We start from the raw sequence: 13,991 nt of genomic DNA on the forward strand, positions 1-13,991 counted from the left end.
CATATTTTCAGTTGTTTCACACATTTTTGTTATGTATATAATTCCGCATGTGTTAATTGATAGTTTTGATGCCTTCAGTGTGAATCTACAATTTTCATAGTCATGAAAATAAAGAAAACTCTTTGAATGAGAAGGTGTGTCCAAACTTTTGGTCTGTACTGTATATCAAAAAATTATTTGCACTCACTGTTCCTATGCATTAACCCCTTCGCCACCAGCGATAGGCAAACATGGCGCTCGCATGTGCAGCGGGCGGCATTGCTGGCAGGTCTCTGTTGTTTTAAACTAATCAGCAATAATGTCAATCACGGTAATTAAAGTCTTTAGATGCTGTCATCAAGTAAGATCACGGCATCATGTCCAAAAATTGGAGGCTCGCACTTCCGGGAGTGTTACCGGCGTCCCTTGCGGCCAATGGGATGTCGGTAATTGATTTGAATGGGCTCAGTCCCCTAAAGAGGCTGAGAACATTCAAAGTAAAATTCTTATTTTGGCCACCAGATGGCAGGCCAAAATAAGAAATTAGCAATTCTCAATAATAAGTGCAGTTTAAAAATAAATGATTGCTCAAAATGTAAAATAAAAAAATAAAAAAATTGTAGGCTCATATATTAGCTTCAAAATCTTCAAAATAAAATAAAAAAAACTGTTTTATATATATATATATATATATATATATATATATATATACACTTTGCAAGGCTTATATATACACTTTGCAAGGCTTACATAATAGAAACCAACCAAAATTACCCCATCTAAGAAACTACACCCCTCAAGGTATTCAAAACTGATTTTACACACATTGTTAACCCTTTAGGTGTTGCACAAGAGTTATTGGCAAATGGGGATGAAATTTGAGAATTTCATTTTTTTGTAAAATTTTTCATTTTAACCCATTTTTTCCACTAACAAAGCAAGGGTTAACAGGCAAACAAGACTGTATCTTTATTGCCCCGACTCTGCCGTTTACAGAAACACCCAATATGTGGCCGTAAACTACTGTACGGCCACACAGCGGGGCGTAGAGTGAAAGGTGCACCGTTTCGTTTTTGGAGGACTGATTTTTTGGACCAGTTTATTTACACCGTGTCCTGTTTCAACCCCTCTGATGCACCCCTGGAGTAGAAACTCCCTAAAAGTGACTCCATTTTGGAAACAACGGGATAAGGTGGCATTTTTTTTAGACTATTTTTAGGGTACATATGATTTTTGGTTGCTCAATATTAGATTTTTGTGAGGCAAGGTTAACAAAAATTGAAATTCTGAAATTTCAGCTCCATTTGCCATTAACTGCTGAGGAACACCTAAAGGGTTAATAAAGTTTGTATAATCCGTTTTGAATACCTTAAGGGGTGTAGTTTCTTAAATGGGGTCACTTTTAGGGAGTTTTTACTCTAGGGGGCATCAGGGGGGCTTCAAAAGGGACATGGTGTCAATAAAAAAGGCCATCAAAATCGGCCTTCCAGAAACCATGTCGGTCCTTTCCTTTTGCGGCCTCCCTTTTACTGATACAGCAATTTATGACCACAATTGTGGCATTTTTGTAAACTGCAGTATCAGGGTAATAAATATTAACTTTTGTTTGGTTGTTAACCCTTGGTTTGTTACCGGAAAAAACGGATTGAAATGGAAAAGTGCCAAAAATAGCGGTTCTGGCACCGTTTTTTTTTTTTTTTTGACCGTGTTAATCTGGGGGGTTAGGTCATGGGATATTGTTATAGAGGAGATTCTTCCGGATGCGACGATACCTAATAAGTCTACTTTTTTTTACAATTATTTAGATTTTTGACTATTTTTCTTTTTGATACCATTTTTTTTTTTTGTATCTCTAAAGTCTAAGTGTCATTATTTTTTTTTTTCATTTATCTTATGTGGGGGTTCATTTTTTGAGGGATGAGCGGACGGTTTTATTGGCACTATTTTAGGGGCTATATGACTTTTTGATCGTTTGCTATTAAACTTTTTGTTATGTAAGGTACCTTTTTTTTTGCGACCGTGTTAATCTGGGGGGTTGGGTCATGGAGTATTTTTATAGAGGAGATTTTTACGGACGCGGCAAAACCTAATAAGTCTACTTTTTTACATTTATTTAGGTTTTAGACTATATTATCCTTTTTGATACAAAAAAAAATTGGTATCTCTAAAGTCTAAGAGTCAGTTTTTTTTTAAAATCCGATTATCTTATGTGGGGGCTCATTTTTTGTGGAATAAGAGGACGGTTTTATTGGCACTATTTTGGGGGCTATATGACTTTTTGATTGCTTGCTATTAAACTTTTTATTATGTAACCGTGTTAATCTGTGGGGTTAGGTCACGGGGTATTTTTATAGAGGAGATTATTACCGATGCGGCGATACCTAATATGTCTACTTTTAATAAATTATTTTAGTTTTTTTAGGTGTCTCAAGTACGAGAACCAGTTTTTTTATCCGATGTCAGTGCTAAATTGGGATATACATTTAGTACTCCATGAAAGTGTGATACTCCCTGAAGCAACCGTCAATGCAGAGGCCCGGATGATCGGGGCACGTGTCTCACTGAATAGTGGTGTCCTTCCGTATCCCCCTCCTGCGACACACGCTGCACTTTTTTGGGGTTCGTCCCTTCTTTCCAGTATGGGGGACCACACCTAGAAAGTGTTGGCCAGGGACGATCCGGGTGCCTACAGTTCCCGAGGTACTCCGGCCTGCTCTTTCCCGCTCCGAAAAGATCAGGGCCTTGAGGACTGCCTCATAGAACTTGAGGAATGTCCCTGTGTTGCAAGCGCTCCGGGACAGCACAAAAGAGTTGTACATGGCAACCTGCACCAAGTAGACCGCAACTTTTTTGTACCATGCCCGGGTTTTGCGCATGGCGTTATATATGGCTTGAGGACTTGATCAGAGAGATCAACTCCTCCCATATACCGATTGTAGTCGACGATACAATCGAGCTTGAGGACCGTTGCCTCGGTACCTCGAACAGGGACAGGGGTGATGCCGTTACCATGAATTGTGGACAGCATAAGGACATCCCTCTTGTCCTCATACCTGACCAGCAACAGGTTTCCAGTGGTAAGGGCACGGGTCTCACCCCTGGGGATAGGTACCTGGAGGGGGTGGGCAGGAAGGCCGCGTTGATTTTTCTGCACGGCCCCACAAGCGGACGTGGAACTGGTGGCAAGGGACTGGAACAAGGGGATACTGGTATAAAAGTTATTCACGTACAGGTGGTGACCCTTATCCAGCAGTGGGTACATAAGGTCCCACACAAGTTTCCCGGTAACACCCAGAGTGGGGTGACATTCTGGGGGTTGAATCCGGGAATCTCGCCCCTCGTATACACGAAATTTGCAAGTGTACCCTGAGGTACTCTCACAAATTTTGTATAGCTTCACGCCATACCTCGCCCGCTTGGAGGGCACATACTGGCGGAAAGTGAGTCTCCCCTTGAACACAATGAGAGACTCATCAACCGCGACCTCCCTTCCAGGTAAATAGGCCTTCATGAATTTGGCCCGAAAGTGATCGATGACCGGCCGTATCTTGTACAGACGGTCATGGGCAGGATCACCTCGGGGGAAACATGCTGCATTATCGGAATAATGCAGACATTTCTGGATGGCCTCAAACCGGGAGCGTGTCATGGCCGTACTGTAAAGTGGGGTCTGGTATAGGATGTCCCGGCTCCAGTACAGCCTGACACTGGGTTTCTTGACCAGGCCCATATGTAGCACAAGGCCCCAAAATGTCCTCATTTCGGCTGCACTGACCGGCGTCCAGCCACCAGGCCTGGCCAAAAAGGAGCCCAGGTTTTGAGCGACGAACTATTGGGCGTACAAGTTCGTCTGCTCCACCATCAGATTTACCAGTGGGTCACTGAGGAAATGACAAAAAAAGTCATATTCAGTGTAGCCCACTGTGGAAATCTGGATTCCTGATTGGCCTACAAAATCAGGAATCACAGGCTCGTATCGCTCTGGGCTACACCAGACTAGTTCACCGGCAGGGTGCTCCGGTGAATTTAACTAGTGGGCCGGGAAACCAGTACGAGCCCCAGAGCTGCTCGTACTAGGCTGGGCCACAGGATCCCTAACATGGCGGTCCCCTTGCTCCGCCTGCCGGCGTCTCCGCCGCCTTGGGGGCTCATCATCATCGCTAGATGATGAGGAGGACGCGGATGACAACAGGAATGTGGGGTCATCCTCGTCCTCACTGGTGTGCGTGTGTGTGGGGGCACGGGTATTCACGAACTCACCCTAAAACTAACAGAAAAAAAATATACTAACTAAAAAATGGGCAAAAAATTAAAAAAAAAAAAATCAAAACTGCTGATCAACCGTCCGAAGTTGATCAGCAGTGGGGTGTGCCATGCGCTAACAGTGGCCGGACACTAAAAGTGCCGGCCACAGTCAGTGTACACGAAAAAAAAAAAATCCTGCACGCCAAAAAAGTTGGGGGGGGGGGGCAGAGGGGCCAAGCGGCAGCACCCCTGGGGGGTCTAGGGTCACACAACTGTGCTATGGACCCCAGACACCCTAACTTAGGGTGATGCAATAAAAGTTAACAAAACTAACTTTCCCTTTAGTTTCCCTGCCTAACCCAAACTTTCCCTATGCTTTCCCTATGTACCTGATGGGGGGTGCTGGGGAACAGATTGGGTCCTGGGGGCACAGATGATGCTGGCAGCGATCCACGAAACGGGTGCAGGCAGCTCCTCTCTCCTCCAGCTCCGGAACACAAAAGGAGGAGGAGAGGAGCGCCTGCATCATTTGAATTTCGCGCCGTCCCGCCCACCAACCAATCAGATTCTGAGAGGTGATGTGATCGAAAATGCACAGGGCGTACCTTAAGTACCAGGACATAAGGGCGTACCTGTACGCCCTATGTCTGGAAGAGGTTAAATATGATCAAAAAGTTAAACACAATCCAAAATGGTATCAATTAAAACTACAGATTTTCCCGCAAAGAAATGAGCTCAGACACAGCTCAGTAGATATAACTAGAAAAAATGTTATAGGGGGTCAGAATATGGTGATGTAAAAAATATATTTTTAAGTTTAAAATTATTTTTACACTATTTAGAAATTAAAAACCTATACATATGGGGCATCGTTGTAATTGTACTGACCCAGAGAATGAAGGGCATGGGTCAGTTTAGCCACAAATGGAACACCGTGCGAACAAAACTCGTAAAACAATGGAGGAATTGCATTTATTTTCCAATTATTCCCCATTTAGAATTTTCTGACCGCTTCCCACTACATTATATTCCATAATTAATGGTGGTATTAAAAAGTACAACTTGTCCCACAAAAAATAACCCCTCATACAGCTATGTGAACGGAAATTTAAAAAAGTTATGACTCAAGAAAAATGGGAAAGAAAAATAAAAACTCAAAAACGAAAACACCTCTGGTATCCTAATGGTTAAATAATTGAAATTACTACACCCCCACCGGGTTCTCACCTTATATATTATGTCTACCATATTCTGGTTATTTGCTTGCCATTGTGTAGATACCAAAACCTTTTAAAAAAGGAGAAGAAAAATACAAAATACAACTTTAATTACCACATCAGTCTCCTCTGAAGCCTCTCCCATTCCTTCCTATATATTTAATAAGTACAATTTCAAAATAATAAACCATTCAGATTTTTTGCATATACCTTTGTCTTCTTACAGAAATTTATATTATGACTTATATTTGCCTCATTATTTGTGTCCTCGGACACTAAACACACCCAGATTTACCAGATTTATGTGCTGTAGCTACCAGAAGAAGTACCAACGAAACAGTAGCACAACGTCTTACCAAAACCAGTAGAGGTCAATAAAGGTGGTGGTACACGCAGTATAGGATCCTGGCTTGGGACCACAAATGTTATAATGAAGAAAGAACTGCAGCACTCTTCCAAATCTTGTAGTTTATTTAATAATGTACATCAAACATGGCAAGGGTTGCCAGTGGCTTGATAAAGACTAGTATGTAGTTGAAACATTGCCATGTTTGATGCACACTATTGAATAAACTACAAGATTTGGAAGAGTGCTGCAGCTCTTTCTTCATTATTGTACCCTAAAAGAAAACATTGTTTTACAGTAGCAGCTGATCTCCCCCTCTTTACCTTTTTATACCAGTCTGAGGAAATGCGTGAAAAAGCCTGCAATGTAGCTCTGCAGGAATATGCAGATACAGCTCTGTAGATGAGCTGACCTGAATGAGGTGACTCGGTATGGCAATGTTCTTATTCTCATTAACTCAGTCTACACTTAAGAATCTTGTGTTATTCTGCAGAAAGCAGTTCTATAATTTTATTTCAATTGTATTTCTAACAAAATAGCTGTTTCTCCATTTCTCTGACCTTGTACCAGCCTCCTCCAAAACAACAGACTGCAAGCTATCTCACGTCTGACATTCTCAGGACTTTTCAACCTAAAGATGCTGTAAGTGACAAGTTTACCAGTGGCTTGGCGTTACATTTTTTAACTGCATACTTGTGTAATGACATTAAGTGACATTTAGATGATGTATGGTGTCGTTAGAAATGTCTCAGAAAATGTAACAGTTAAATGGCTATCTATAGACAGACAAAAAAACAGCGGCAACATATCTATGTTAATTAGCGACATTTAATTATAAGATTGTACAAAGGGACAAGTAATCATCCCATCTAAAGACAAGTAATCATCCCGTCAATCATAGCAGTAACTGTGCAGCTACAAAATCATACATGAATCACAATTATCTTTAGTAAGGAGAAATGAGGTAACATTATTTAAAGTCAGTGTATATCACTTGTAGAAGAAAATAACAGAGGTTTATGTAGAGAAATGGCCCCAAGAGCCCACCCTTCACCCACACAGAACCTCTGTACATCCTCTTATCGTTTTATCATATTTGTTACTTTTGTTGGGCACTGCAGATTTCCTCCTTTGCCATGCATATGATGAAATCCAGAGCGAATCCTCAGCACAATCCACAAGCTGGCATGAACTAATGCAGAATTGACTGCAGATGTGATGTTTCCACTGCAATGTATGTGCAGTGGGAACACACCTTTAGCAGGCTTGTTATAGGGTTGTTTCGGGTATCAAACTTTTGATACCCAATCGATACTTTTAGCCCGGTATCGATACGAAACCGGGATTTCTCTTTTATCGATACTGGGCTGTGCTACTGAACAGCCCAGTATCAGAGAATATGGATCATGCTGCTCTCAGCATGTGCCATGTTCCCTCAGAAGCACAGGGAAGAAGGAAGCAGCCCCTCCCCCCTGTGCGGCCGTTGCCTCCAATGAGAGCGCAGAGGGGCGGAGGAGGGGAGGGGCTGTGGCCACTGCACCACCAGTGATAACTAATGTTTAATACATTACAAATGCAGGTGGCGGCAGAAAAACACAGAGTCCCCTTACCTCCTCTCATTAATCCTCACAGCCCTGGCTACAATGGTAAGCTCCCTGCTTCTGTGTGTACTATGCACAGGGCAGCAGGGAGAGTGTAGAGCTCTATTAGGGTGAATAGACAAGGAGGGAAATAGTTATTAACCCCTTAGTGACCACCCATATGCCTTTTTACGGCGGTCACTAAGGGGCCTTAGGCTGGGCCGCCGCATTTTTACGGCGGCCCAGTCTAAGCGCTGCACGGCTCCCCCGTGCAGCGGGGAGCACGGACCCGGCTCACTAATGGGAGCCGGGGCCCTGCTTTAACAGCCCTGACCGGCAGAAGTGCCGATCCGAGCTGTTTAACCCTTTACATGCCGGGCGCAATGGCGCCCACTGCATGTAAAGTGGTGACAGAGGGAGCGGACTCCCTCTGTCTCCCATCAGCACCCTGAAAATAAGATTGCGGGGTGCTGATGTGTTGGGAAGCTTACCTTGCTTCCGTTCAGGGCCCCGAGCCTGTCTGCAGTTCTCTCCAGCAGGCTGTGCCTCTCTGGCGCAGCCTGCTGGTCAATCTTTGAATAGCATTGCTATTGAAATGTAATGGATTATAGAGATAATGCATTACATTTTAAAAGCAATCAAAATACTGTATATTATAGTCCCCTTGTTGGACTTTTAAGTAGTAAAAAAAAAATAGAAAAATAATACACATTTATTAAATTAAAAAAATTCCATAAAATAAAAAAATATGCTTTATTTTCTATTGAAAATACGCTTTCCAATGAAAAAATTGCAAAAAGAAAATATCCCCCATATGTTTGGTATTGCCGCGTCTGTAACGACCCGGACTACATAAATATTGCATAAATTATCCCCTATGGTGAACGCCGAAAAAAAAAAAAATAGACTTTCTAATTTATTCTTAGTTTCCACCGAAAAATACGTAATAACAAGCGATCAAAAAGCGGAATTTACTCCAAAATGATACCAATGAAAAATACAAGTTGTCCCTCAAAAATAAAGCCCTCACGCAACTCCATAGAAAAAAAAATAAAAAGTTATGGGTCTTGTGAAGTGGCAATGCAAAATCATTTTTTTGGTTAATAAAAGGGGTTTTATTGGAAAAAAAGCTGTAAAACTTAAATAAGATTATAAGTATTTAGTATCACTGTAATCGTACTGACCCAGAGAATAAAGATATTATGTTATTTGTGCCGAAAAATGAACGTCGTAAAAATTTATAATGTAAAAACGCAGTGGCAGTATTGCTATTTTTCCCCATCTCCCTCCCAGAAAGAGTTAATAAAAGTTCATCAGAAAGTTACGTGTACCCCAAAATGGTGCCATTAAAAACTACAACTTGTCCTGTGAAAAACAAGCCCTCATAAAGCTATATAGATGGAAAAATAAAAAAGTTATAGCTCTTGGAATGAGACCATGAAAAAAGGAAGAAAAACGCTTGGTCATAAAGGCCCAAACAGGCTTGGTCACTAAGGGGTTAAATAAAATCTAAAATAAAAAAAATAAAATTAAAGAAACACACCAAAATATTAAGTATATTAAGTATAAATGCCCCTTTCCCAATTTGACATATATTATGTATAAACAATAAATAAATAAAATATTACATATCGCCATATATATCTCCATGCGTTGAACGCCGTAAAAGAAAAAAAGAAAAGAAAAACTGCGCAATTGGCCTTTTGTTTTGTCACCTTGTCACCCCAAAAAGTAGGATAGGACTGTTCGATTATGGGCCAGACATTCCATAAAATGTGGAATGCACGTGGCTTTTTTTGGCATTTTATTTTTTTCACATGGTATTGAATGGTATCGAGTATCGCAATACTTTTTTATGGTATTGAAACTGAATCCAAATTTTGGTATCGAAACAACCCTAGCTTGTTATTAGATCTGATGGCACAGGCTTGGATCTAGGCTTCTGTATACATAGATCAGTTGTAGCTAAGTATATGTTAAGTTAGGAGCACACCCTGTTTGAGAACTTGTCCCAGACGTATACACTTGTATATTGTTTTACTAACAACTGCCTTTTTGCATTAGCTTCCTCAGTGACAATCGGATCAAGGTCCTGAAGGCTGATGTGTTCCAAGATCTTCACTCATTGGAATGGCTGTAAGTTGTTAACAATGTATTTATAATTACCTCATTCACAATGTCCTAGACCCAAGTGTGTAACTTCATTATAATTCAATCTTACCGCTAAAGACCTCAGTGTCTGACTTCACCAGACTTCAAGAGATATTAGGCTAGGGCTACACGACGACATGTGTAGCGCGAGAATAATTTGCGCAACACATAGGGCACAACTACACTGCAACATGTGGCTCGCAACATTGATGTTGCACCAATGTCGCGTGACAATTTTTATAATAATAGTCTATGGTGTCACACTGCAACATGTGACATGTGCGACTGTAAAGCGACAGTCGCAGAAAAATCTTGGAGCGACTTTTTACTCCTGTCGTGTCGCAGTCACAGCATGTCGTTTTTCTCTAGTGTAATGCTTTAGTTTAAATGTCAGTTCCCCTGTCCATCGTTCCCCTGTCCATGGCATCTAGGATTGCGCCAAACAACATTTCATTGTATTGTACATTGTATTACATTGTATTGTACAGTGACAATAAAGGCATCTTATCTTATCTTATCGTATGATGCAGTGCGACACCATAGACTACCATTATAGAAATTGTCTGGCGACATTGGTGCAACAAAATGTCGCGTGTCACATGTCGTTATGTAGCCTTAGCCTTAGGGTAAATTCGGGATTCATCATTATAACTTTTATTAACGTTTTTAAGCCTTGCTTCTTATATAATAGCATATTTAGATTTAAAGCTGTCATGTCTGTTTTAGTAAATGCTTATATTCCCCATGATTAGTGTTGCCCGAGCGCTCGGGTGCTCTGGCCGAACACATCGGGATGCTCGGGTGCTCTACCGAGCACCTAAGTATAATGGAAGTCAATGGGAGAACCCGAGCATTAAAACAGGCACCCCTGCTCTGAAGAGGGGAGGGTTCCTGCTTCAAAGGAAAAGGTCAGAAATTGATGAAAACACCACTGAAATGGTTCAGGAACAGCATGGGGAGGATGTCTCGATGCATCTTGGACTCCTAGGTCGCTGCTGGGACCCATGTTGTCCGAGTAGTATGCCACTTTGATAGACTGACAATAATACGCACAAAACTGAAAAAAAAAAATCAGTTGTAGAGGAAAAATTGTTAATAAACATTCTTTCCTGTATATTTACTTGTATTTAAAGTGCATGTGCTGCAAAAAATTACAAGATAGAGGCACTCCGATACAACCTGTATATCACATAATAAAGGGCCTCGTTCACATTGTGGTACAATAGTTCAGGTAGTGGGACTCCTACACTTATAAAGCCTATGCACTAAGTGAAAGGGCTGCAAAAAATTACAAGGAACCAGCACTCCAATACACCCTTCGTTACACATAAAGGAGGGCATCATACACACCCTTGAAAAATTATGATTGATGGCCTGCTGGTGATCCTCAAAACATTAGGGGCGAGGGCCTGCTGCCGCATTGGTGACTCTAGATAACCTCTGGCGACGATCCATTCGGATGTCTGCCTATCAACGTTCAATGTTCTTTTCTGCGCCTACCATGGTGATCACGGGTAATGGGGAATCAGGGTTCGATGCCGGAGAGGGAGCCTGAGAAATGGCTACCACATCCAAGGGAGATCAATGGCTGAAATCTGATTGGATGTTGTTGCCTTGCCCCTTTTTTTTCAAAATTTTAAACCACCCAGAGAGGGTGGGACAAGGTATTAAAGCACAAACATCCAAGGAAAGCAGCAGGTGCGCGGCAATTACCCACTCTTGACTCGGGGAGGTAAAGATGAGAAGTTCTCTTTGTAGCGGGGGTTGAGAAGAGTGAACAATCAGTAATCTGTGTTGTCTAAAATGCATATAACGCGCAGGTCGTGGGAAAGGCCTAACATGAAGTCAGCCATAAGTGCCAGAGTACCAACAGGCAAGACTTTGCTGTCATCATCAGAAGGTGAGCTGACCCTGTAAGAGATTGTAGATGAGGGCCTGCAGGTGAGCTGCCCCTGTAAAACATTATATGCAAGGGCCTGCAGGTGAGCTGACCCTGTAAAACATTACATGCGAGGGCCTGCAGTTGAGCTAACCCTGTAAAACATTATATGCGAGGGCTTGCAGTTGAACTGATCCTGTAAAACATTATATGCTAGAGCCTGCAGGTGAGCTGACCCTGTAAAACGTTATATGCGAGGGCATTATATGCGACGAATAAGCATGTTGATATGATGGAAGAGGAAGAGGAGAATGATAAAAGGAAGATTTAACCATATACCCTTTTTTGTGGTGGAAGGGGTGCTTGGGAATACAGTGTATTCAGTACATTAAACAACACATTTAAAGTGCCTTTGTTCATCCGCTTTCCTCTGGTGGAGTCAAGAAGTCTGGGGCAATCCAGGCCTTGTTCATTTTTATAAGAGTCAACCTGTCAGCATTTTCAGTTGACAGGCGGATACGCTTATCTGTTATAATGCCACCAGCAGCACTAAATACCCGCTAAGACAAAACGCTGGCGGCAGGGAAGGCCAGCACCTCTATGGCCTAGAGCGCCAGTTCATGCCACGTGTCCAGCTTGGACACCCAGTAGTTGTAAAGCACTGAGGTATCACTGAGGACGCTGACACGGTCTGCTACGTACTCCTTCACCATCTTCCAAAACTTTTCCCTCCTTGTGACACTAGGCCGCGCATCAGGGTGAGGGTTCTGGCGGGGTGTCATAACTCTGTCCCAGGCTTTGGAGAGTATTGCCCTGCCTCTTTTGAAACTGCTGTGTGTTCCCCTTGTCTTCGCTCCTCGGACTCTGCCGCCAGCATTGTCAGATGGAAATTTTGGAGCAATTTTTCAACAAGGACCTTCTGGTATTGCACTGTTTTGCTCGATATCTCCACCTGATGAATGAGAGATGAGAAGTTCTCTTTGTAGTGGGGGTCGAGAAGGGTGAACAACCAGTAACTCATGTTGCACAGAATGTATTGCACAGAAGGTATTGCACAGATGTCACAAGTCACTGCAGATACCCTCTATAGAAAAAGTATTGAAAATGATGGAAAAAATATGCTATTTTTTTCTTATATTTTACCTATCTCTGGCCCTGACAAAGAAGGTATTGCACAGATGTCACAAATCACTGCAGACACCCTCTATAGAAAAAGTATTGAAAATTATGGAAAAAATATACTAATTTTCGCTTATATTTTTCCTATCTCTGGCCCAGACACACAGAAGGTATTGCACAGATATCACAAGTCACTGAAGACACCCTCTATAGAAAAAGTATTGAAAATGATGGAAAAAATATACTAGTTTTCACTTATATTTTTCCTATTTCTGGCCCTGACACACAGAAGGTATTGCAGACACCCTCTATAGAAAAAGTATTGAAAATGATGGAGAAAACAAGATGATGGCTATATTATATTGCAGCCACCACACACAATAGTCCTTAAAAGGATTTTTTGGTCTTTGAAATGTTTTTCAACTAAATAGATTGCGATTACACTCCCTAGACTATCTGTCCCTTCCTAAGTGCAGCTCTCCCTGACTACAAATCAGCCGAACATGCATCATCGGGTGCTATATAGCACCCGATGACGGTTTCCGGCCAGCCAATCACTATAATGCCAGTAGCCAACTTGGCTACTGGCATTACAGTGAGGGCAGTATTTCCCCGCACGCTTATTGGCTGCATAGCAGCCGCAAAACGTGGGCACGAGGGGACTCGTTCTGTGGCCCTGCAAAAATGAGTCCTATCCTATTCTTGTCCATTTTGCGGACAAGAATAGGCATTTCTATAATAGGCCTCCTGTTCTGTTCTGCAAATTGCGGAAGGCACAAGGGCACCACCTGTGTCTTTTGCGATCCATAATTTGCGGACCGCAAAAAGCAAAAAAAACAGCATGGTCGTGTTCAAGGCTGTGTTAATTCAGTCAGATTTCTGTCATGAGACCTGGCATTTTTCCAGAAAAGTAGTGCAACTTGCTGCATTAATTTGTCTGCCCTTTTTTTTTTTTTACTGAATCTGCAATGAAGACTCCTAACAGATTGTCCAACTCAAATGTGAACACAGCCTAAACATATGGCAAAAAAGGGAATATTGGTACTGATACTAAAACTTATTTTATGTATCAGTTCAATATGTTGCCTCATCATTTACTCAGCTACTATTAACAGCTAAGCAACTAAAAGGCCTCTTGCACACGATCGTATGGCTTTTTCATTATTTTGCGGTCCGCAAAAAACTAATCCGCAAAAAATACTGATGATGTCCATGTGCATTCTGTTTTTGGCTCAATGGAACAGCTGGCCTCTGATAGAACAGTACTGTCCTTGTCTGTTATGCGGACAATAATAGGACATGTTCTATCTTTGAACTGAATGAAAAAACAGAAGGCATACGGAGTGCATTCCATTTTTTTTTTGCGGATCCATTGAAATTAATCGTTCTGTATATGGTCCATATGCGAAACGCAAAAAACCGAATGGAAACGGGAAAAAAAGTTTGTGTGCAAGAGGCCAAAGTCAAATAAATGT

General features: G+C 41.8%; 1 protein-coding gene across 1 annotated transcript in view; it reads left to right on the plus strand.

The window, feature by feature from the left end:
- LOC122919808 (relaxin receptor 2-like) overlaps nucleotides 1–13,991 on the plus strand; it is a 403,299-nt gene that overhangs the window by 63,056 nt on the left and 326,252 nt on the right. The window contains exons 6-7 of the mRNA XM_044268998.1: nucleotides 6,358–6,429; nucleotides 9,432–9,503. Coding sequence (XP_044124933.1) covers nucleotides 6,358–6,429; nucleotides 9,432–9,503 — 144 coding nt within the window. The remainder of the gene's footprint in view (nucleotides 1–6,357; nucleotides 6,430–9,431; nucleotides 9,504–13,991) is intronic.

Source organism: Bufo gargarizans, chromosome 9 (genome assembly GCF_014858855.1).
Source record: "Bufo gargarizans isolate SCDJY-AF-19 chromosome 9, ASM1485885v1, whole genome shotgun sequence".
NCBI classification, from domain to species: domain Eukaryota; kingdom Metazoa; phylum Chordata; class Amphibia; order Anura; family Bufonidae; genus Bufo; species Bufo gargarizans.